Source organism: Corvus cornix, chromosome 1 (assembly GCF_000738735.6).
Source record: "Corvus cornix cornix isolate S_Up_H32 chromosome 1, ASM73873v5, whole genome shotgun sequence".
Classification (NCBI taxonomy): Eukaryota; Metazoa; Chordata; class Aves; order Passeriformes; family Corvidae; genus Corvus; species Corvus cornix.
Window position 1 is genome coordinate 92,060,152 of NC_046332.1, and position 25,331 is coordinate 92,085,482.

The 25,331-nt window shown below is 37.3% G+C and overlaps 1 protein-coding gene and 1 long non-coding RNA gene across 5 annotated transcripts in view; one reads left to right on the forward strand and one right to left on the reverse strand.

Annotated features, from left to right (window-relative positions):
- Window positions 1-817: 817 nt before the first annotated feature.
- Window positions 818-25,331, reverse strand: part of CUL4A (cullin 4A) — a 36,021-nt gene continuing 11,507 nt past the window's right edge. For 2 of the 4 annotated variants that reach the window (XM_039549683.1, XM_039549685.1), the window contains 14 exons: window positions 25,160-25,249; window positions 23,973-24,055; window positions 20,843-20,910; window positions 16,592-16,710; window positions 13,902-14,094; window positions 12,403-12,507; window positions 10,583-10,693; window positions 10,101-10,186; window positions 9,007-9,114; window positions 7,691-7,804; window positions 6,667-6,772; window positions 3,517-3,689; window positions 2,512-2,664; window positions 818-2,234 (listed from right to left, as the gene is read on the reverse strand). In XM_039549683.1, the coding sequence (XP_039405617.1) occupies window positions 2,139-2,234; window positions 2,512-2,664; window positions 3,517-3,689; window positions 6,667-6,772; window positions 7,691-7,804; window positions 9,007-9,114; window positions 10,101-10,186; window positions 10,583-10,693; window positions 12,403-12,507; window positions 13,902-14,094; window positions 16,592-16,710; window positions 20,843-20,910; window positions 23,973-24,055; window positions 25,160-25,249 (1,605 nt within the window). In that variant the 3' untranslated portion in view covers window positions 818-2,138. Of the gene's footprint in view, window positions 2,235-2,511; window positions 2,665-3,516; window positions 3,690-6,666; window positions 6,773-7,690; window positions 7,805-9,006; window positions 9,115-10,100; window positions 10,187-10,582; window positions 10,694-12,402; window positions 12,508-13,901; window positions 14,095-16,591; window positions 16,711-20,842; window positions 20,911-23,972; window positions 24,056-25,159; window positions 25,250-25,331 lie in introns of those variants that run through there. The other 2 variants (XR_005601507.1, XM_039549690.1) reach the window with 2 other exon arrangements.
- Window positions 5,265-11,758, forward strand: LOC120409735. The gene is made up of 3 exons (XR_005601508.1): window positions 5,265-6,270; window positions 7,665-8,473; window positions 10,927-11,758. It is a non-coding gene; the product is annotated as an uncharacterized LOC120409735 (long non-coding RNA).

The following is a 25,331-nucleotide window of genomic DNA, read 5'->3' on the forward strand; positions in this document are numbered from 1 at the left end:
TTCAAGGGGGTAAGGGGATGGGTAGAGATCAGCAGCTGGATGAAGGACACAACCCCCGCTCCCACAAGCAGAAAGGCAGAACCAAGGAGAACCCCTCTGAGTACTGCTGCTTGAGGTTATTTGTAGGGGAAGATACAGTCAGGGACCAAGGGCATACAGCACAGAAAGACACTGTTCATAATTTCCACTGCTGTGGAACAACTAATTTTTAACTGCTAGACCAGAAAAACATGGCAGAAGTTCTTTGTCTGTGGCAATTAAGAAAAACGGCACATCTCAGCACTTTTAATTAACATTGCTGCTTGAGGCAGAACCATTTCAGTCATCGTCAGGATAATACCACTGCCTGAAGCTGTTGTTGAAAACCACTGAACCAGAACATTTGGGTTCGGAAGGTGCAGGCAGTACATTCTCACTGCTTCAGAACAGCTACTGCACACTACTGCCAGCTCTCAGTGGGGATAAAGCCTCTCTGGCCATCACATTTCTGTCAGGCACATATTCTGTGAGGCACAAAGTCTGCTAAGATAGAGTTCATTGGTTTCCATACACATAAAAAGTGAACTACAAAGTGAATGGTGTACTAAAGAACCAACCACACAAACTGAAGTGCCACATTCTCAAAAAGGCTAAGAAATGAATACTTAATATGCATCAAAGATTTTATTTGCATTAACTGAAGATTCAAATATTAAAATAAGTCTATATTAAATTATAATATTAAATATGCTTTAAATACAATAAACTAAACGTGTTTAGTTTTGAAACAAAGGGAACAAAAATGATTCAGAATGCAATACAATTAATGACACCAGAGGACAGAATAAGGACTTTTAATATGTAGTTCCACAAGATGTCAACTCAGCACTGTTTACTTTAAGAAGAGGTGGCCTTTTAATTGATGCACAAACCCCATGTTACATAAACTTAGTAAGGTATCTCTCAAGAAGCTCAGTTAAATCCTCATTTATGTAGTGATCAAAACTCCTTTGGTAGCTCTTTTTCAGAATGAAACACACCAGCAGACAGATGAGGAAAATAAACAGTCTTGCAAGTATTACCAGAAAAGGTGTCTTCCTTATAGTTACAATTATCTAACAGACCTACAGTGTCTTTCACTCTAATTCAAATCAACTTACATATGTACAATATGTAACAAAGTACTCACAAAATCCTTAGTCTTTCAAGACAAAAAGCTATGCTTTCCCAATATTGAGACCATAAAAGTATTTTTTTAAAAAAAGGTTTTGTTTTCTTAAAGTGGAGCACACTGTACAGTAGGTTCCCTGGATGTTATTTTCAAGGCAGAATTGAATGTTACAGCAATTACAGAAACAGTGAAATACACCTGCTGCCCTAAAATGAGGTAGGGCCTCTGACTCAGATCTAATCTTTGCCACCCAAGCCAGCAGAAGTAGTAGTAATAGAACAATCCATATTTTAGCTAAATAATCCAACAGCTCAGTACACACATGAATGCAGTTGTCCTCTTGGCACTTCAAGGATCTCACTTCAAAACCTGATTTATCCAAACCAGACTGAAGTTTGCAATAACTTGGAAGAAAATTAACTGAACGCAAGTTTAAGGGTTTTCATGGTGCAAAACTTCCAAACTTCAGTGTATTTCAACAACACTGCTTACACATACATGTTCATCAATGAAGGGTTTTAAAAAAGTTACCCAAGTTGTCACTGTAGCTAAAGAATGCAGCATTTACGGACTTTATGGATGCAGTTAGGAACACCTAAATGAAGAAACCAGACTTGCATCCATTGCAGAAGTATTTCTCACACAGGTGATTTTACCTTTCCATCCAACTCCAATGACATTGTTAAACAAAACTGTAAAACTAAATTCTGAAGAACCCAAGAGAACAAAAGATTAACTAAAGGGTAAAAAAAACCCAGGACATTTAAAATTAGTAAGAAGTCTTGACAAAGGCGATCAATTAACATGTCATTTTGCTGCTTTTCCACAGCAGTGCATGCAGCTGGTTGAATAATATACATCAACCTGAAATCTGCCAAAACAAAAGTCTGGAACAGCATAGGTATTTGGTGTCCTGAAGATATATGTGGATGATTTTGGTTTTTATTTTTTTGCCTTTTAATTTCTTAAAAATAAAACTATTTCTTCTTTATGCAACATAGTGGTACTGATTGGGGTTGTCTTTGTCTCTCTCCATATAGTCTCTGTCAATGAGAGATTCAATTCTCTTTTTCAAGTCTCCAGGCTACAAGAAAAGATGAGATTAGTGTAACAGTTAGTAATATAAAGGCAAATATATTTTTTAAAAATACTGCTAAAAACTACGTAAGAAATGCACCACAGTATATAATTAATGTACTATGGATACTCTGGCTTCTTTCTCTTCACATAATACCTTAATCTTTATGTTTAATTCTATGATATTTCACATTTCTTGCTCTTGTGGACAAGCTGAATAGAAAAATATATTACATATATTTAGATAAATCTAGGATGGTTTGACAAACAAAAACATAAGTTACCTTTACAGGAAATTTCAGCTGATTATACAATTCCGAAACAAGAAGATTATGACCAAGAGTCTTTCTCATCTTCATTATTCGTACAATAGCAGCATCAATCTGGTATTGCCTGTCCTGAAATACTCTTTCAGTTGTGCTGACCTGTTCCTCAACCTGAAGAACAATACAACACCACGAATCATATCACCTTCTGCTACTACTTTTTATTAATTACATGTCTATAGTTAACCTTTGCAGTAAAATGAAATTCATGCATTCTTACTCATTCTTGAGACAGATGCACACATTACTGCATTCTAAGAGCTAAGTGATTCTGAAGTACTGCTAAAGCAAGTAAAAGAGAAAATTAACAATAATGTAAAGGAAAAAATAATGTGTCTTATTTTACATTATTTGATAAGTTAAAGTAAGTATTAAAAACTCCCTTCAGATTTCTGAGAGAACACAACAGTTTGACAACTCAAATACAGCAGCATTTTGTGTCAAACTCCAGTGTGACTTTTACGGAATTCAATACACAAAGGCAAAAAAGAAACAAGCCAATGTTAATTAAAATATGTCATCTTGTGTCAAGAATGGGGATTCAGATACAACAAAGATATCCACTGCAGAATCAGGGACTACCCTGACTTTTATAGCCCTCTTACCTGCTAAATATAGAAGTGACATGGTGACATTTGATTCATGAGTTCAATATAGTACCAACACTTCAGCAATACCACAGAAACTTCTAAGATGGACTGAAACCTCTACATCCTTTTAGTTTAATATATAGGCATTTAAATTTGCAAGTGCAAGAAGCAACCTAAGTCGTTTTCAATTTCAGTGATTTTAAAGTCTTTATTGCCTCTCTGAGTCATCTTGACTACTCTAAAAATTAAATAGCCTTTAAAATTAAATATTCCTTTCTTTATATGCAAAAATTACAAGAGATTATGTCTTTCCATATGGGACATGTAGATAAACAGTTAATACATAAACTGAATGAATGCAAAAAGTACGTACTGTTTCTTTCATTTGAATCTGGTTGATCTTTATTCTAAACAATTTATGCTTGAAATCACCATTAAAGATGAATTTATCTCCATCTTCTACCTCCTTGCCCTTTGGATTTTTAATCAATACTCGTGCTTTCCCGCAAGCTAAAGACTGCAAGGTTCTTCTTAATTCACTGTCCTCTGTGAAGGAGTTCAAATATGGGAGAAAGCAGAACAAAACATTTACATGAAGCGTTTTATGTGATTAATCTAGAAATAAAATTGAAAAGCTAGTGGTTTTATGTTAATACTTTCTTCCAACTAAGTTCCAATTAGAAAGTAGCTCACAGCCTTCATACTTCATCTCATCTTTCACAGGTTAAGTGCTGAGAGCACACACAGGATTATATAAATCATAAAAGACAGACTTAAGCTCATATCAGTGAGTTTTCCATCCAAAATAGTTTCAGAAAAGACTTCACATTAACACAAACTTAGTTCTATTGCTTTAGTTGTGTGGTAGTAACAGAACTTTATACCAGAAAAGGTCAGTATGACAAGAAACTCAAGCCCCTTATTTTAGTGTTTTTGTCACACAGCAGAAAACATATAATAGAATAAAATTACAGACATCTAAATTGACAGGAAGATGTTTTGTGGGAGGGTAGAGCTGACAGCTGTTATAGTCAAACTTCCCCCAAAACAGGAAAGTAGTAGACACAAGTATGTGAGGAAAACTTTACCTAGTAATATTTAAGGCTTAAAAGCATTTAGAGAAGAAGATAAAATGAAGTCTTAAACATTCTAATAATTATGTAGCAAAGTCTTGTATCAAGATTTTGCATTGAAACAGCCTCTGCAGTCTCTATAATACTTTATTCACAGAATAAAACTATCACTAAATGTGTTGGATCTCCTGAACAGTTTTAGTCTAAAAACTGAAAGAAAGGTTTTGCAGTCTAGTGCTGAAGTACAGCTGAGTAAAAGATTAACACTACTGCTATTTTTAAAATACTTAAGCTTTCACACAGAGCAACCTTGTATTTTTTTTTAAGCTTCCAAGTGTTCTATGATTTCTAAAAAAACCCCTTTAAACCATGTGGGCTAAACAGGCATTTATATTGTTTGAGACATTTTGTGTGTTTCAACCTCAGTAAATGCAGATTGTTGTGTTTTTGTCCAAACACAAGGATGCTGTTAAAACACTATGGAGCTCTGCAGGTCAAGTCACAGGTTACAGTATGCCCAAGGGAAGGAATTTACAATTACCTATCAATCCCTGAAGTAAAAGCTACTACAGCTCCTAGCGGCTTCCTTGATAATAAGGCAAGTAAGAACATGGAGTATATTTGGACAACACATCTCAAAGCAGCACAATTAGCAGAGAGAAGGTGAACATTCTTTCTCTGAGTAACAGTTTATGCATTTTCTCACTGTCCTAATGTACCAGGGACAATCTCATTAAAGAGACTGAAGGTAGTTTATTTTAACAGTGACTGGAAAACACAAGTTCCAACCATGGCCAGTTAATCCCTACAAGAAAAATGGAGAGGGACTTGTAAATTTACAAGACCATGTAGTGATATGGACAAGGGGGAATGGCTTCAAACTGAAACAGAATAGATTAGGTATTAGAAAGAAATTCTTTATTGTTGAGGGTAGTCAGGCACTAGAACAGGTTGTCCCGAGAAGTTCTGGATGCACCTTCCCTGGAATTGTTCAAAGCCAGGCTGGGTGGAGCTCTGAGCAACCTGGTGTAATGGAAGGTGTCCCTGCCCAGGGCAGAGGGCTGGAACTAGATTATCTTTAAGATCCCTTCCAAGCCATTCTGTGACTCTAAGCCATTCATCCTGGCCTTCCAGAAACCCTGTGGACCATTAACTGTCCTTACTACCTAAGTCTCTATACCTAAATTCTCCATAGGGGAGAGAAATACAGACATGGTGCTCAGTGCAGTGACATATAGGTAGCTCCCAACTATCAATTCCAGCCAGGTGCCTTAAGAACAGTCTACTGAATTCCTTATTCTGTGCTATAATGGAATGGATTTCCATGCAGCAGCTTTATCAGTTGCTGTCAGGCAGCCAGAATGCAAGCTCCAAGGGACAGCAATCCAAGATGAGAAAGCAGGACTTGGATCAGGGCTTGCATGAACCTGTGTTTGTTCTGTAAACATTGTACTCCAACCTATTGAGTCTCTCCAGACTATCCTGATGATTACTATCACTGGCATGGATTTTCTTCAGCTCCCTTACCACTAATGGAGAGGATGACTAAGCAACTTGAAGCACTGACACTGAGACAATGGAGCTGTACTTCCTTCTGCAATGCATCATTCTGAACTGCAAGGATTCTTGGTATCTCCATTTTACAGTATTTTAGTAAATATATTACAATATTTTAGTACTTGTATGGGCTCAAATTCTCTCAGATACTGCTGTATTAGGTTGATCTTAAGTTTCACATGTGAGGGACTATTGGGTATAAGCTGCTGATTGATGCAGAACTTTCAGAGAGTAGTGATGACAGTGTTTTGGCTAACTATTTCAAGAAAGTGTAAGAATTTGGGGGGAAAAACCCATCCAAGAACATAAAAACACAGAAGACAGATACTGCAGATGGTTAAAAGGGAAACTACTCTTCCTCAGTTTTCTTGGTCCTTCAGGTTCAAAAGTACGGGGGCAGGCAGCTATGAAGTACACACCCAGCACACACTGCTGCTCTGAACACATCAGACCTGCTGTGAAGGGGCACCCCAGCAACAGTAATGGGCAACAGGCAGGTGAGCTCTCAACAGTTCCACTGAAAATACTCTCTTGAATCACCCCCAACTGAAAGGGAGCAAAACTAATCTGTACACAGAACAGTCTTTATCACCATTTAAATTTTAAGAATTGCAATGATATATTTTGTAAATCTAATAGGTTGTTAGGAGTATCACATGCCACACAGCTCTTACTAATAATTTTGTGAAGCATCCATTTTACACACTAAGAAAATATACTACGAAATACCTGCAGTATGTTTTCCTCATCTTTTGTTGTGTGTATGCTATTGGAGCATAAAGTTAGGCCTAACAACCACGACAAATTTCTTTAAATTAGGCCTTTACATACCAAATCATAATTGGCAATCACTTGACAAATAAATTTAAGAATCAGAAAAGTATTCTTCTTACCTACGCCAGTGGCCATTTTAATTTCTTCAAAACTGAATTCATCCCCTTCATTAAACATAAGCAATACTAATGTCTGAAAGAGCGATACTTGAAACTCCTTCTTCCCCTAAAAGAGAAACAACAAATAATAGTAATATTCAGAGAATTTTCAGTTGTACCCCCTACCTTTGACAGTTACAGAAAGTATACACTAATTTTTCTATTTCTACAAGAATGGATATGCATTTTAGAATGCCTGGCACACAGAAGAATCAGACTGAATGTAGTATTGAGGAAACAGGATATTTTTAAAACCTCTATTTTTTTTGCTCTTCTAACAGTAACAATACAGTACACAGCAGAAGCTTGTTAGAATGGCCTGGTATTTACTTCACATCCTTTATTTTAGTTACAATACATGAAATTTTGGTGTTGCCACCATCAATAGTGAATTTCTCTGTACTTTATATTCACAATGAGTTAGTAAAAGAATTCAAGGGTTGTTCTGTCTTTGCTGTGGCTCACTGAAGCTGCACTATTACAAGGCAAGATACTGCATGAGACAAAACAAAACCACATGAACAAACAATGCAGTTATTTAACAGTTAAATAATTCAACAAGCATTTAAATTTTAACCACAGCCATCACATGACTAACACCCTTCAGTCTCTTTTTGTATGTCAAGCATACTAAAAGCATCACCAGGATTTCTACAATCAAAACAATTCCAGATTAAAGATAAAAAATGCTGTGTTCTTTTTCTTGCTTTAATTTCTTGCTTTATTACAACCTAATTTATTTGAATGAGCAACAATTCCTATCAAATGAATATTACCAAAAGGTATCACTGTTGTCTTGTTAGCTAGGTAGTATTTCAGTTTAATTATAGAAAGCCTACTTTCTGTACAAAATAATAGTATTGACGTGATTGTTCCTCCACAAAAATGTTACTACCTTTATAAAAAAATACAATACGTTACTAGATTCCAAATAATTGACTTAAATTTTAACCCAACAGGCAAAGCATTATACAAGCAAACTTACTTCCTTAAATTCTGCCTTTAGGACAGCATGTCCTAAAGTGGTCTGCCACTGAAGTTTTCGACCACTGTGTTTTCCCAGGTAAAAGGTTTTAAATACCTCTTGAAGTTTTATCATCTGTAAAGAAAAGAGAGAAAAACATTAGCATTATACCAGTGCAGTGATACCAAATGACTTCACACATAATTCCTTTATTTTCCTCAACCACGTTGAGGAAAAAAAAGCCACAGAAAATAATAGGCTCTTTTGTGGGAAAAACTTAATCCAAAGAGGAAAATTCTGCTCTCAAGTACATTGGTACTATTATACACATAAGAAAGCCTCAATTCAAAAATAACTGAATTTTCCTTGGGTTTTTATCTTGCTTTTGTTTTAAATAACAGTAAAATAAACTCCCTGTAAAGGGTTTTAAACCTCAGAAATAGATACTGGTTTTGTCCTGGACTTTGAATCTGACCTAGAAATCATGGGACAAAAAGCATACATCTCACACCTTTACACTGGCTAGTACCATGTGCTCTTAAGTTCTTCCTGTAAGTTGTGGATGGAATGGAACTCCAGTCCAATTCCACTAACTTTATGCCCTCTTACTTCCAAGTAAGGGGCTTCAACCCCTCCATTTTCATCGCAGATTGCTCAGGCTGGATCTTTCAGAAGTAGTCTGCCATGGAGGAAAAGATACCTCAGAAGCAAGAGCACAAGACCTTCCATATCTTCCAAACTGAGTGGGAACCCCATTATCACCTCTGGCCCCTGAAGCACTTCCCACACCTCCAGTCAAGCAAGGTATTGTAGGGGACTCCAAATACACATTTCAACCTAAATCACTACTGACAGGAGCTTTGCAAAAATCTCTCAACTTGGAAACAATCATTTTGCAGGCAAATACTATTTAAATGCAGGGGCTATTTTCTGTGTGACACATTGCAGGAAACAGGCAGGATCTTCAAAAAAAGGAACGTGCAATAACATAACCATTGACTAGTTCAAAGTGCCTAACCAATGTAGTTAAAGATTGACTAAACTGTGGTGAACAGACCAATTACCAACTTTTAAGTGATTGACTACAATGCTAAGTGAGGCAATTTTATTCCTATTAATATAAATTATTATAAAAAACCCCACACTAAGTGAAATAATCATCTGAATAAGGTGGATTTTATCCGCTGCATTTTATTTTTTGCAATTCTGGAATCTTTAAAACTACATAAACCCCTTAAATATCTAGCAGAAAAACGTAAAATGAAGGACATTATTTCACCCTGTGACAATGATTCCATTCTGTAAAGTGCATTTATAAGAAGAATTCAAACACTAACCTCAGAATTTAGGTGGACTTCCATAGGTGTATAAGTTGGCCAATATCCCATAGTTAAAATATTTACTGTCAGGTCTATATTTCCTGGGTCACTTTGGTTCTGCATATACTAAAATACAAGAGACAAAAATTATTCAAGTATACTATCTACATACTAAATTAGAAAATGTATACACTTAAATTGGAAATTTAGGGTTAGTATAACAATAAAAAATTCTTACAGGCCACATGCTTGTTTGGACATGCTCTACTAGGATTTTGAGTAACTTTCTAATGACCCAACTTCAAAACACAGCAAGCAGGTGGGAGTCCAAAGAAAAGATCAACATGCCTTGAAATATCCTAGACCACTGTCTATACAGGGTGCTAACGTCAAAGAAACTTTAATCACATGCAAATAAAGAAGAAAAGCTTTTGATCAGAAGCCATGGCAAGGACTACAAGATGAAAAGGATCTCTTTGGACTTCTACATCTGCTAGACAAAACTTTTTCATATAATTGGGGTAGAGCATCAGTCAAGCCAGACTGCAAAATCTGGGAGAGAAGAGTCTCTACAGTATTTTATTACAGGCATTGTCCTGGGTCAGATCTCTAACCCAGCACCCTGACTTCAGTAAGGCCCCAAAACAAGTACCCAGGGAGAAATGCAACAACACAGTGAGCATATACAGAATTTCCTGAAAGCATTCCCTTGGTCACCAACAGCTTGGAAACTTTGGGGCTGAGACATACACTGTTTCTGTGCACTTAACGACCTTCAGGGAGTTTCACTGGTGTGGGCCAATCACAAAAAATTCATTAGAGCAGCAGCAGTTTACAGAATGAAGGATACAGACTTTCACACATGTCAGTCAACTAAATTACTATGTGGTATTTAGACCGATTTACTTAAAAAGGAATCAAAACTGTAAAACTATTGTATACAATAAATAAATTCTGTTGTATAAACAGAACTGTAAGTAGACATTATTATTATTACTAGGACCTGCTCAAAAGCTGTTTTGTTTAATTTTAGCTTAATCCAAGGTATAACACAATTAAATGCCTCCCCGTGACTGTGAAAAATTTAGTATACAAACAAAAGCTAAACGTACCTGCTTAAACTGTACCATGACATCTTTGGACAGTTCCATGTCCTTGAACATGCCCTCCAGTTTGCTGGTAAAAGCAGCACCACATTCTGTCTCACAAAAAAAAAGCAAAGATCCCACAATTACAAAGAAGCACAGAACAAGTGATAAACATTTAACCTGAGACAGCTGAGCCACATTTACCAGGTTACAGAGCACCCACAAATAGGTACATGTTTTCAGGATTTTGCTCCTCTGTAGGTATATTAAATAAACCAGTCTCATACCAAGGAAGTCTGCCCAATAGTTCTTGCTGAGCATAATGAAAGCTGTTATAAATATATACACACATACATATACACACACACCCCCCTAAGTATTTAAGTAAGAACTGTTCAGGTATTACTTAAAATCTGGCTTATCACTTCCTAAAAGCATGAAAAAATAGGGATTCCAAGTTGCATGCCAAAAAGTAATATAACATTAATACATCTGAAGACACCTACCATGCTTAAGCTTTGACAACATGGACTTCTCAGCATCTACTGATGCACTTTTTCCAACCAGCAGTCTTTTGGCCAAGTCTTTCTTATAAAATGCCTCAAACACATCTTTCCCTGTAAGGAAATTGAAACAAAAAATAAAGTAAAATTAAATGATACATTCTCTCCACATCACTGCCCTTCAGGTTTGTGACATGAGCCTTTCTCATGAAAAGCTGATGAGCAGAACAATATTAACTATGCAGCAGTGAATAAAAACACGTAGACAACTTGTTCTTTTTATATTTTAATGATTTTTAACATATTTTGCAAAATATTTACTTCTTTCTTTCTTATTTCTCCCCCAGGAACTTGGGCTGCCTTGTATTTCCCATTGGAGCAGCTGCAAAACACAATAAATTACTCCGGAGTCCAGAAGAACATTCTCCCTCCATTGGTCTGATTTATTAAGGGGGGGAGGACAGGGGAGCTTTTCTATGTATTAAAGAACGTACTTTAAAAGCCTAACGTGAAAAAAAATTTAACCGAAGTCTTCTTACTTGATTTGCCAATAGACTTGAAAATGAAGGAGTCATACAGATACCCACAAACTTTCACACCTTAAACCCAAGCTTCTCCCTATTGACAGTACAAAGATATCAGCAAGGTGTTTCCCTTTTAAGAGGAACAAATTCACTGTAACGCAAGCTACTGTTCGTGTTGCCTGCAATAGCCACTTGCAATTCCTTGCAAACACCTTCCAATTTAGTGCTTCTTATGATAGTCTTCTTCCTTGCCCATCCTGTCCTGGTGAAGTGATGTTTCATGAACCAGCTCCATCAAGATATTATCAAAAAGGCCAGTGCTCAGAAACTACCTAATTATCATCTGCTTTTAAAAGAGCTCTTATGTACTAGACAGTTCAAAATAAAATTTCCGCTTTTAGCTCAGTACTACAAAAAATATGAAGAGTTGGTGAAAGTTTCAGATTAACAGAAATTAATCTCTTAGGCTGACAAGCTGCCAGTACAACTGTTTTCATTCACCATCTCCATCTGACAAAAATGATGCAATTATGATTCAATTATGCAAATGATACTACTTTATGACTTGACTTTCCCATTATATTGTACTTGTTGGGGGTTTTTTATGAGGAGAGAACCCCACAGATCTCAGACAAACTAATACCGAATTGGGTAGTTCCTGCTATTCCACCCCCGCCCAGGACACACATTCCACTTCCCTCAGAACAGTGACCATGTATCTGTATTGGACTGGACCACTGGTTTTTAGGGTATCTAGAAAAAAAAAAATCTCCTAACACATTCAAGGATTTTGCTCAGATAGAGACATACATGAGGGAAGTGCATTTCAAAGGCAGTGAAACTCAGCAGTTAACACTTTTTGCTACTATTCTGAGCCCTTCTCTGTGTTCCTTCTTAGCCATGATGAGAAAAGTCAAAAGAGAAGTTGCCGGGTTTTCATGCTTTGTACCTACAACATACATAAATGGATAGGAAAGAGGAAGTCTATACTGTCATTAGAGGAAAGGTTGTGGTTATAGACATGGTTAATTTATGTAAAAAACTTCCAGCAACACCTCTAACTCTTAGGTCTCCACTCACAAGACTCTGAAAGGTCTGTAACTTGCCAATCTCCATAGAACTATTTGTCCTCCCCGGTATATTTATTGTGCTGCTTCAGGTGTAAAGCAACCTGAATTAAAGACCAAGTTGAGCAGAAACTGTTGCTGAAAAAGATCTCTTACATTCAGAGGAAAGCAGCCCTGCTAGTAGCAAGGGGAACAGTTTTAATTGCATCAACAGTGAACCACTATTTCTTACCATGAATGAATCTAAATATGATCATGATTTTGTCAAGGATTCTTTCCAGTTCTTCATCTGTTGCTTCTTTATTACCAGCTCTTAATTTGGAATCCACATATTTTGCTACAAATAAATAAAATTATGTAACAGCTTAAAAAAAGATCAAAAATTACCAACTTAAGCAACTCCTGCTTGAAATATTACTGTGTTAAATACTACTGTATGTTAAAATATAGGATAAGTGCTAAATTTTCTGTTTTCCCTTTTCCCATCCCTATGTTCAGTGGAATGACAAGAGCCCTCCTGTATTAGTGGCATAATGGAAAAGTACTGCAAAAAGGAATAGTCCAAGGCAAAAAATGAGCAGAGTATAATAATTAAAATGAATGCATTTGAAATATTTGTGTTATAGTCATAACAAGCACATTATTTGTTGAAAGACAATGTTCTGGAAGTGTACAATGTACATGAATGTATTTTATGAGAAACAAACAAACAACAAAGAGGACTATATTTTTGTAGACCTTTACCATGTCTCTCATGCTCCTTGGCAGGAGCACATTAAAATTTAAACAAAAGCAATGCTTTCCAGTTAGTAGTTTCAGAATGCCAGAAATAAGGTTAAGCCTTGAGTTTAGCTAAGTATTCATTAAGCCACATTAGTATCCTTATACAACCTTCTGTGTAAGAAGAAAACCTTTGTGGGAGCTGGAACACCATGATCCACAAATGACAACAGCCCATATCATGGCTTTAAACCTGTATCACTATGTTGTGCAATCTGTCCTACATAAAGCTGATTTTAGAAGGAAGACACAAAAGCCAAATAAAGGCAAAAGAAAGTACAGAGGAAAAACAAACAAGCAAGGAGCAGGATCCTCTCCTGATGTAAAATGCCACAGCTCCAGTTTTTCAGTAGGCAATACTGTTAGGACAGCTTTTGCCAGATGAGGGATAAACAAAATAATAGTATTTTTAAAGTATTTGTTGTTATCTTTCCCCTTAATAACCACTAATTCTCCTGTCAAGATAGTGGGTTTTTTTCCCCCTCTATTAAAACTCCTTGTATCTGAAGGCTTTAAAATTGTCATCCCAACTTCAGCCATCAAGGCAGATGGATGGGCTGTACTTACTCCTTTTGGAGGGATCCAGAACATCCACAGAACTCCCCTACTACCACAATTAAAGCCAGTTCCCCTCTACTTGCCACAGCTGCTCTTTCCCCATGACCATTTACTCCTGTGGCAGCCCCAGAGCTCCACTGAGCAGTTGTTAGCAGCAGGCCCCATGCAAGCGGCAGAGCGCAGGGACAGGAGGGTGATGTGCTGCGCCAGACCCCCTAACAGCACACCCAAGCTCTCGGGCCCGCCACGCACCCGGGTTAACGCTCGCCTCGGATCCCAAAACCAGTGCCTAAAGCAGGATGCGACTGCACCGCCGTTGCACTGGCACACTCAGCTGCATTATCATGCCTTCTACAGAGTTTTGAAATATTTTACAGAAAAATATTTGTGTACCTATCAATTCTGCAGGCTTATTTGGTCTCTTGTTGATAAATGTTTCAAAGGACTCCTTCATCAAGTTTATAAATTTTTCATTTTTCTGAAAGCACACTTCTATGATATGGTCCACTTTATCCTTAAAATCTAGTAGCTCTTGCACCATATCCTTGTCTTTTTCAGGATTAACCACTATTGTTGTCCCAAAGTTCTGTAAAACAAACACTTTTGATAGTAAAATACTTCAGAGTGCTACCTATCTCCCCCAACAGACATTTACCCTCATAAAATTTATCATTAGAAAAAGTAATTTTTTTTACAGAACTACTTATGACTTCAAGTTTTTAAAAAATGAGATGCATTGAAATTTAAAATAAAAACTAGACACACATTAATGGATTTCAAACATTAGTGTTTGATTCAAAGATTATTTACACTTAAGACAAAAGTGAAAAAATAATTAAATAAATACACAGTAGACATGACTATGACATGCAAGTTTACAGTGAGATACAGAACTATGATTCATGTAAAATAAATTAAATGGAAACTGCCTCAGAAATGTTAAGTATAAAGGAAAACTGCACTGTTTTTATTAAACCCACTAGAGAGCTTACTTGATTAAACAGGTAGCAACAATTTAACTGCTGCTTAGCAGTCAAAGATTCTCTTTCATCAAGGGCTCTAAACCAAAAAAATCCTAGCTGACTTGCAAGGAAACAAAACTTTCTCATGCACAAGAAACAGTCACAGACCTGACTTCCTCTTCCTGTTCCTACACTTATTATCTTAGAGATACAACACCATTTGTTTAATGAACCAAAATATCCTGTAAGGGAGGATTTTTACCTACTGGACAATTTACATTTGCTTAGTAACACCGATCAGTGCTCTGGACAGAATGATCACTTTTCCGAGGTGAGAAAAAGGAACATCAGCACAGCAAAAGCAAAACAGTATTCAATTGGTATATTTTCACCAACTGAAGTATGTCAGCCAAAAACATTAAAAGAGATAGGGGAAAATCTTTCTCCAGCCTCAGAATTTCCACTGCATTATCTAATTAGCCACTGTCATCTTTCATGGAGATCTCTCTCAAGTTCCCTTTCAGAGTAAAGCTGAACACAAGGCTCCCAAGGCCCTTAGATTCAACAAGTGTATCACAGAATCACAGAATGGCTTGGGCTGGAAGAGACCTCTGATGATCACCTAGCCCATCAGATCGTTCACTTGTCACAACTTCCCCTTCATTAACACAGTATTTGGGCATCTCACAGTTTCCATCAGGTACATTTATATATTGCAGAGCTTTCTCCCCCATTCTGCAAACTGCAAACCAAGATACAGAAAGCTAAATGGCACCTCTGAAATCACAAAAAGGTGACTACAATGGAGCACAGACCTTTACCACAGTAACTTGGCTCATAAGATACACATTAGGAGTCCTTGAAGCCTCTCTTTACTGTCACACAATGTTTTCAAGGAGGAGATTTACTGACACTACAGAAGAGGTCTTCTATGTTTTTGAGTATGTACAAAACCATCTTAAAGCTGTAAGAGGTCTGATTCTGAGAGATACAGGGTATGATAAGCCAATTTAACAACTTCCTGTTGTGAAAGGACAGGTTCCTTTCCTGATTTTCTACCCGTCTTAAAACTCCTGCTTCTTTCTTTTGACCAGCACATGGACTTTTCTCTGAGTCTCTTTAGCTCACTAAACCTGGGATGAAACTGACCTTGCCCAGGTATTGTGATAAAACAGATCACAGAAGATCCTATGGAGTGTGGCAGGCAGCACTAGGATTAAGAGAGGAGCCTGATCTGGGAGAAAGGAAGAAGAAAGATGATGCTCCTCAGCCACAGCAAACCATTCAACTGGGCAACACCCTAAGGTGTAAACTCCACCTCAGTTCTGGGGGCAGATGGCAACCACGTTCCACTCCCATGAGCTGCAACACTGGTGGGTCATGCTGAACTCCAGACATAGGTGTGCAGAAAAGGCACCTCTGGAATTAACTGATGTTGTGCACTTAGTCCTGAAGGTTGATGAACACATGGGCAATCCAAGGGAGAGCCACTCCATCAGGAATTATCAACTCCAGGGAGAAAAATCTTCTGTGAAGCTTTCCTGCCTTCTTGGAAGGGCACTAGAGTACAAGCTCTCTGGGCCAGCATACTACATGGATATCACGCCTAACAAACAAACCCAAAGCATCTAAATGTGACCAATGATGGATTATTTTCAATAGGAGCATTCCCTTCCCAATAGCTTTGACACTCATCAGCACTGCTGTAGGCTGGTTACAAGTAGCACTGCTAACCTGCAGAGGAATAGCGACATCTGATGTTTCACTGGTTTTGCAGGTATGTAAACAGTTGAATGTATTTGCAGCAAAACAACACACAGTACAGTCCAGCACACTCTGAACACATGTGCATGTGGCTGTATTTAACAGCAAAGCAACCAAAAACATCCTGTATAACATTCGAACTTATAAGGAAAGCAATTTCCAAGTAGAAATTTAAAACCAAAGCAGGTGTTGCTGTTTCTCATCATGTGATTGTTACTGAGGGGGGAAGCATTAACATCCCTCCCATATTTACTTAGAACAGAAGTTTGGTGATACACCTACATGTTATTCTTGGCTCTGACAGAAGAAATTTCTAACAGCACAAATTTTTACGTTAGTGATAGATCTTTGAAATACCTTGATGTATTCACTCCAATGCTGCAAAAGGATCTGCTGCCCACCTTTTACCCGGCTGAACAGCTGGTACGTCTGGGTCAAGTCTGATATTCTATTTTCATCAAGTAGGTTATCAAGTCCTAAAAAAAATTAAATTAGAAGAAAGAGAAAATTTGAATACAGTTGCATAAATACAGTTAGAGAAATGTCTATGAAATATAACAAAAGACAAGACCCTCCCTCTGGTGGCCTTAAAACATACAAATGTTGTAAGGTTAAATTTCTGAAAGCAACTGATAAGTCCCCTTGTTTAAACTGGATGAAATTATTTACTGTATACTATTTCAAAAAATATTTCAACTGAAATACTTTCCCAACAAGGTGATGATCGTAAGCCTTTTGCAGAATGGTTATGAAGAGAGCTTGACTTCAAGGGTACAGTTTTATCAAGAACCTCTAAAAAACCCAGAAAGCTAAGTAAACTTCCTTAAATTTAAACTAATGAGAAATACTCTACATGATTTTTTTCCTGTGGCACATGGGGAGCCATGTCTTTAGATCAAGAATGTGCTGGGAACAGCCTATGCTCCTACCAATGGAATGACAAAAGATTACAAATTCCTTTCAAGCAACTTTTGCTTTGTTGATTCACCCTACACATTGGACTAACAAATGGAGAAGTGAAGCTCAAGGAATGTAACAAGCAAATAACTTCATGCACATTTTTCCGTTTGAGAGTATGATGAATGGTAGTTACAGTGTAATCAGAAGTACACTGTCTGGTGTCAGTTACAGAGGCTTTAGTAATACCGGAGCATGGCATCAAAGATTTATGACATCTTTTTTTAAAAAACAAAAAGGTTGATTTTACACACATTGACAAATCATACCATCAGCATAGCTGACACTGTACAACTGTCCTACTTCACCAAATATGTGTCATTAATGCTAATTTTAAAATGATATTAAAAACTGATTTGCAAATCACTACCAAATTAACCCATATTCTACTATATTCTTCAGCTTAAAAATACTTTCACTATATTGTAACTTACTTACATGTTCAGAAAGGCAAGCAATGTTCAAGAATGATGTCAGGTAAACTTTTGTCTACTATTTTGAGATTTCCTAAACTTTTGAGATATCAGAAGAACAGACATACTTTAAATGTAAGATAACAGACTATACAGTCTCAAATACAGGGTTTTAGGGCTCTTCTGTCATTGAACACAGAATCCTGGAAATCAAAGAATCATAGAAAGGCTTGGATTGGAAGGGACCTTCAAGATCATCTTGTTAAAAGCCCTGGCTGTGGGCAGGGACACCTTCCACTAGACCAGGTTGCTCAAAGCCCCATCCAACCTGGCCTTGAACACTTCCAGGGATGGGGCATCCTGAACTGGGCAACCTGTTCCAGTGCCTCACCACCCTCATAGTAGAGAAATTTCTTCCTAACATCTCATCTTGGATCTCTCATTTCTTAGTTTAAAACCATTCTACCTTGACCTATCACTATCTGCCCCCTCTTTTTTATAAGCCCTCTTTAAGTACTGGGAGGTCACAATGAGGTGTCCCTAGAGCCTTCTCTTTTCCATGCTGAACAACCCCAGCTCTCTTAATTAAGAGATGCCCATCCCAGTCAAGCATTACCTCCTATGCATTTAAAGACACCAATACACTAACTGCTTTATTATAACCTAGATCATAAAACTTAGCCTTCCCGCTAACTTTAGCTGTGTGACTGAAAAAATATTTAGTCACACATTTGTCAAATGAAAACAACATGCAGCAAAGTCCTCTGATAAAAGGCTTCAGAGAGCTTCCAGAAAGCACTGCCACAGCCTTGGAAAAATCTACTGTACTCACAAAAAAAACCCCCACCAATATCTAGTCAACAGCAGTTATACTAATGTAAGGAAAAAAAAAGGTTTCTTATACAGACTCCACATTTTTAAGCTTTTTTCTTCCTGTATCAAACTCACTACTGTTGTAAAGTATTTGAACCTTGACAGTGTGTCCCAGCCAAACCATTTTTAGTTATTTTTACCAGAGCCCTCAGAGTGGGACCAGGCTGGAATTACCCTCACTGGCTTCACCTGGCTTTTCCACCTTCAGCTGCAGCACATCAGCCCCAAGAGGGGTTTTTAAGCTCCAGTCTGAAGGTTCGAGAAGCAAGAGGTGGGGTGGGCATATATCTGCTTCCTGATCTTTGCTGTCTTGTTGTTTGGATTTCCTGGACTAACTTGGCTGCTGATCACTGGATGGGTGTTGTTGCTGTTATCATTTTGATGCTGCTTGCCTGGATCAGGAGCCCCACCTGTTAGAGCCCTCAGGAATTCATCAAGGACTGAAAGGTAAACTGTGCTAAAGTGGAAAAGAATTGGGAAAGAAGAAGATGAAAAGCTAAATACCAAGACATCAAGGAATAGATAAAAAAGAACTGTGCCGCACTAGGTTAAAACCAATCATGTTACCAGAAGAGTGCGTGTGGAGCTCATGGACAAAATAGAGAAACCAATCAAGCAATGTGAGATCTCATGCACAGCAGCTGCAAAATGTGTAAGTACTGTCTTATGTAAAAGCTGCAAAATATATAAGTAGAGTATCATGTAAAGGTTGTAAGATGTAAGAGTAACATGTATAAGTAAAACGTATAAGTAGTGTATTAGGTAGAAGTTGTAAAAAGTATAAGTAAGAAAACATATAAGTAGAGTGATATGTGTAAGTAGTACAAGATAAGTAGGTAGAATGTATAAGTAAGCAAAGTATATAAATAGGGTATGATTTCAAAGTTGTGAGATGTGTGAGTGGAGTGTATTTTAAACAACAAGCAGCTTCTGCGAAATCATATTTATTTGTTGATCAGAAGGCATGAGTTCCCGCAGACTACTTCACATGCCTCATCTTAATGAGGAAGACCTACAAAAGGCAGTATCATCTTCTACTTGCAGAGAATACTAAGATGTTATAAGCAAATTAAAACATGTCCTAGATCAAACGAATACAGAAAATTATGCAATGATAGAAGATTTTTAAACTTTTTTCCAGTGGAGACATACAATACAAGCTGATCCAACAATACTTGAGTCCTAATGCACAGTAACCAGAAAGATAAAAAAATGTAAAAATCTCTGTATTTACATGGATGGTTCATATACATTGTAAACCAAGAAAAAGTTTAGTTTTAAACAAGACCACATACTCCCTGTTTAAGCCACCTGATAAACAAGCTTACCACTGGAAAAGTTACTTAAAAATCATACTTGAATTAAAGAGTAAGCAAAATTGACCTGTATCAGCAGGATGTAATTATTCTTACCTTCTGTTTATGGTAAGTTTAAGAATAGCTAAGATGAAGTGACCAAGCTCATTTTTATAAATGAGCGAAAAAACAGTGAAACAACCTATCCTCAGGCTAGTTGAGAGAAACTGTGACTGTAAGTCATCTTTAAAGGGGACAAAGGAAGACATGGGAAAGGGTATGTGTAACAACATGAAAGTGTTAACAAACATGGATGTGATGAAGCTTGAAGATACCAGACTACCAGGGACATCAGTTTTGCAACATAAAACACAGATGTACGGAGAATTTGCTAGAAGATCTAAAACCTAAAATATGGCTACAGCAAGAGAAGGAAAAGATCATTTAAAGTATTAAAAGATCAGGGAATACTGAACAAACCCAGAAATTCAGTGAAAAATGAGAGATTAAAATTTAAGAGGAACAAAGAAATAGCAGTTTGAAGACACTAATGTCTGAATAAGAACTAAGAAAGCTGCAGTTCTTATCTGAAATTGCCAGACAAAACGTACAGACAAAGGCATATGAAAGTTCATTGCCTTGAATGCTGCCAGTTCCAATAACTCATGATTCTTAAACTACACAATCACAAGAGTAAGTGAAACTATTGCACTTGAGCTGTGTGATTATCACATGAAAGAAGCTACAACAGTAACTGCAGCTCCCATTCAGTAGTCTACATAATTCTAGGAAATAAGCAGTTCCAAAGGTTTAATTCCTAAGCCACTGCAAGTCAAAGGAGATTTAGAGGCTTAGCAACCTCTACATACATGGAATTAGATTTTAGACATTTTCTTTCCAAATAAACTTGTCATAGTGGGTGTAACAGTCACAGGGTTGGCTTTCTGTGTCTGTGGAAGTTTTTCCCATGGCTGATGTACCTCCTAAAGTAAAAGCTGTGGAATTTATAGCTATTGCAGAGTATGAGAATCCATTGCTAATCAAAGATTACATTAATTTAAAAAAAATACCTTTTTGCAAAATAGCTGATAAGTGCTCTCCTAGCAGCTGCTTCTCCACACAAGCAATCAGTGGTTTCCTGAATTAGGCAAGAAAAATATATTAGAAGCATTAGAGCATAAAGGAGTTGCCCTCTGTCACAGTGTATCTGTGTATAACTCACATTATAATGCAAAGAACCCCAACAATTTTCTACATAAAATAGAGACTATAAATTAGGACAAAAACATCACATGATATAAGAAAGACAACAATAAACTATGTAATTAAAAAATAAATTCAGGTTTGAATACTAAAAAGAAAGTCCTTATACAGTAGAAGACATGCTTACGTTGCAAAAGTCAATACAAAAGTATTACTGGAAAAAAGTCATATTGAATTTTGGAAACAAACAAAGCAAGAAACTCCAAGGGCTTGAACTCCAAACCGAAACAACACACACAAATGATCTTCAAAATTGAAACTTTCCAAGCATAAACTGAGCTAGAGCCACAAGACAAATTTGCAAAACATTTTAAATTTGTCCTTGAATATCCCATACCTTTTATTTTTATACATTCATTTTAGACAGAACTGAAAAATAATGGAAAGTTTTTCCTTACATCTTTCATTGCCTAAAAGATGAAGTAAATGCCTGAAGTGCAAAGGGATAATTAATTTTAATGTTTAAACTTCCACCTGCTTACAATGGGACAACAAAAGACCAACGATTTCTTTATGAGTTAAGTTTTATAAAACTGGTTCTCAGAACTTTGATTGAGATTTCCTAGAAAAGAGATGTTCAACCTGGATTGATGGAAGCCTTTCCTGTAGCAGCATACAAGTTTGCTAAAATGGAAGAGTACCTTTGCTAACCCACACTCTTTCCTGAAACAGCCCATCAGTGACATGCCTGACCTTCCACACAAAACAACAGCTTAGGTCCTCCATTTGGAAAGGCTCAGAGAAGGGAGCAGGGACGATCAAAATATGCAGCAGCAGCTACAAGAGAGACAACTGCACTTGTCAAGACTTCTTTGTGGGAAGGATATGACTTAGGGATACCATTAACAGGCAGGAAAAGGGTGAAGGGAAACTGACTGATCACTTTTCTTTCCAGTGCATGCACTGGGGTCATCAGCAATGGTACTGGGTACCAGAGTTACAAGGAGATACTTTACCTCCTGGTGGCTGTGCACTGGTGGAATGCTTTGCCAAAGCCTGGCACAGACAGAAAAGTTGATGTGAATCCCCATGAGAAACTGCAAGTATTTCAGAGATACAAAGACACAAACCACAGCAGGTTCAGAAAATACACTGAGCTGAAAACAGGCAGACACTAAGAGAGTATCAGGGTATCACACACACTTTCTCTATTCATTTCCTTCAGTGGTCATGAGTGAACATGAAATACTGTTTAGATAGACCCCTGTTATTAACACACGGCCATTTTTATGGTAATTTCCATATCCTCTGCCATTTCCAACTACTGCTATCTGCAGCTGCTGGCTGTTTCCAACAGCAGGAGTCAGGGGTGTATGAAATACCATCCTTTGCCCTGGAAGACCTACTCTGAGTACAGGAGAAGCAGGGACAATTTGTCTGCTTGAGGCCAAGAGGCAAAGCACTACAGCCTAGCAAGCAAACAAAATGAGTATCTATCTTGACTGCTAGCTAAGGAAGGTGCAAGAAGGTACCTTCTGTATGACCTCAAAGCCATGTACCTCGGTCATCTACTGACTGACAAGGAGATATGCTTAATCTGGTCAGCCGTCCAGAACAGCATGTACTGCTGGGCTGAAGGAATCCCTCTGTGGGCTGCAAAAACACTTCCCATGTGTTGTTTGAAGGACATGGAATGTGTTTCACATGATGGTTTTGTCCTACCAGTATCATTTCCATCTCAAGATTGAACCCAGTTACTAAATAGCATCCTTTCTGCTTTTTTCATGCACACACATAGAAAGAGTACGACCACAGGAAAACTCAAGTGCTCTAATTTCAAGAGCAGCTCTTTCTTAATGTAAGGAAAGGAAATTAGTGTGAAGCCTTTTAAAAGTAGGTTTTTAAGCCTTTAACTAAGGGTGAAATTCAACACGCATACTCGATGTCTATCTAGACTGAAAATGTAATGGTATCAATCTACTTTTTAACCTAAACAGTAAATAAATGCATATATTTGCTATAACTTTATAAACAGAAATAGCTCCATATATTTCAATGTGAGTGGTTTCACCAGAAAAAGCCAGTCACCCTGCAATCAGCATTTACAGGAAGAAGATCCAAGTTCAAATATGTGCAGTGACACAAAACACACATACGAATGTGTATGTGCATATATATATTTTTTAAAACATCTGAAGAATATAAAATGTTAAAAAGATAATTTGTATTCAGTTATCCCTTTGCCATCAAATGAAATGCCAATGAATCATCCAGAAGACTAAAACCCAATAAATTTAATGTTATGTTCTTAACGAAAGAAAAAAAGCAACAGCTTACTACAGGACAAATTATGTATGGATTTATGTAGTGCGTCAGTTCCTGCAGGAATGTGCTAACCCAACAACACACAAACTATTACTTAAAGCCCAAGTGAAAAAAGGACAAGCTACCTCACACAGTACACTGGCAGCAGCCTATCTATTGTTAAGCTCACACCTTGGACATTTTACAAATGATACTCATGTCCTCTGTCCTTTTGGGTTTTTTCGGGTTTTGTTTGGTTGGGTTTTTTTGGGCTTTTTTTGTCTGTTTGTTTGTTTTTTGTGGTTTTGCTTGTTTGGTTGGGTTTTTTTCTAACGAGCCTTTCCTTCCCTCAAGGCACTTGTGGTTAAAGATGTTATCAGTACATAAATGGCTAAAATCAGCTACTATTTTGATAATGGAAATTTGAGTTCTTATGCAATGTTTTTTTAGCTGCAGTATACAGAATTAGTATTTCTGAACAAATTTCTTCTTTCTTACTGAAAATATTCTTTTAAAGAAGTAACTTTTGATAAAAATGAAGTCTAAAAAAACAAGCTATTTCACAAGCACTGTCAACAAGATAGTATCTGTAAGACAATGAAGAAATAATCTGTGTCTCTATGATCATGGATAATCATACTGATTTATGACGAATGGTTGACTTACACTGAAAATCATAAAATTTGTACTCACTGTGTGCTGTGATCTAAGTATGTTATTACTCTATCTCCTTCTTCTTCCAAACGTTTATTAACATGGTGAAGATATTCTGGGACCTAACAAGACGGGAACAACAGGTTCAACTACAATGGTATGAAACGCAGCTAGCTAATCTTGTTCCATGACAATTATTTTAAACTACATTTTTGTCTTGGGGTGACTTTATGATGTGTATCCCATATCACTGCCCCATGCCCAGAAATTAATTTTTGTACCTTTCTATGCCTTTAAACTGAGCCTGAGAGGGGAAGGAAAAACTGAGCAAAACTTTTTCAAAGCAGTTTGCAGCTTGTTCAGGGCCACACAGAGATAGCGACTTTTTTTCTCAGCTGCAGCAGGAGAGCAGGGGAGCACCTGGCTTGCTGCTTTCCAGCCAGCTTTCGGCAGTTTCTTCCTCAGCTCTTTTTTTCCTTCGGAGAGTTGAACTTTCGTTTTCCTGGGACTTCGGTGTTTTTTTTTTTCCCCCTTTTCTCTCTGATGGATGGTTTCAACATCAGAATACAATGGGAGAACTTTCCACCAAGGCCTTGGCCCTGGAGGTGGGCCCACCACCCATCCCAGCTCCAAGGAGGGAGAGAGAGATCTACGGAAGGACTCTGAAATTTTCCCAGGTTTCTCTCAGCAGATTGAGAGGTTTTATTATTTAGCATCATTATCCTTTTCCTGTGTGTTTGTAAAATAAATAGTTTTTATCTCTTTCACTTTCTTCGAGGAAAATTTATTTTTCCCGAACCTGGTGGGGAAGGGTGGTTGTGCCTTCTCTCAGAGAATATATTTCTAAATTTGACCAAACCAGCACAATTTTTTAAAAGAGAATATGAATCAGAAAGGACTATTCCACCAGAATGCTGTTATGTACTACATAACCTGTATTTTTATTAATAAATATTATTTCATATTAAAAGTATTATAGCTGTACGACTTCAGCTACAAAAAAATGTCACTGGGTTACTACACAATTTTATCTATCAAGTTCCATGACAACCTGGGGTCTGCTCTCCCTGTTGATATCACACCGTGGTCCACATCAAAACACATGAATACCTGTGTGCCAGTAAATTTTACTAGACATTAATACACCATAGTACAACCAAAGTTCTCATGTAATCCCACAGTCGACAAAACTATCATAAAAGCAGTCATCTACCACATGCACCTACCTCTCTTTCTTGCATTAATCTTTGGCCTTCAGCAGCATATAAACAATTTGTCTCTTCCAGAAACCTCTGTTCAAATGATTCCTTGTAAACCTGCTCAAGAAATCAGTTTAGTTACTTACATTAATCTCATAGTAACAGTAGCATATTTTGTTTGTCAGGCTTAAGAGGGCAG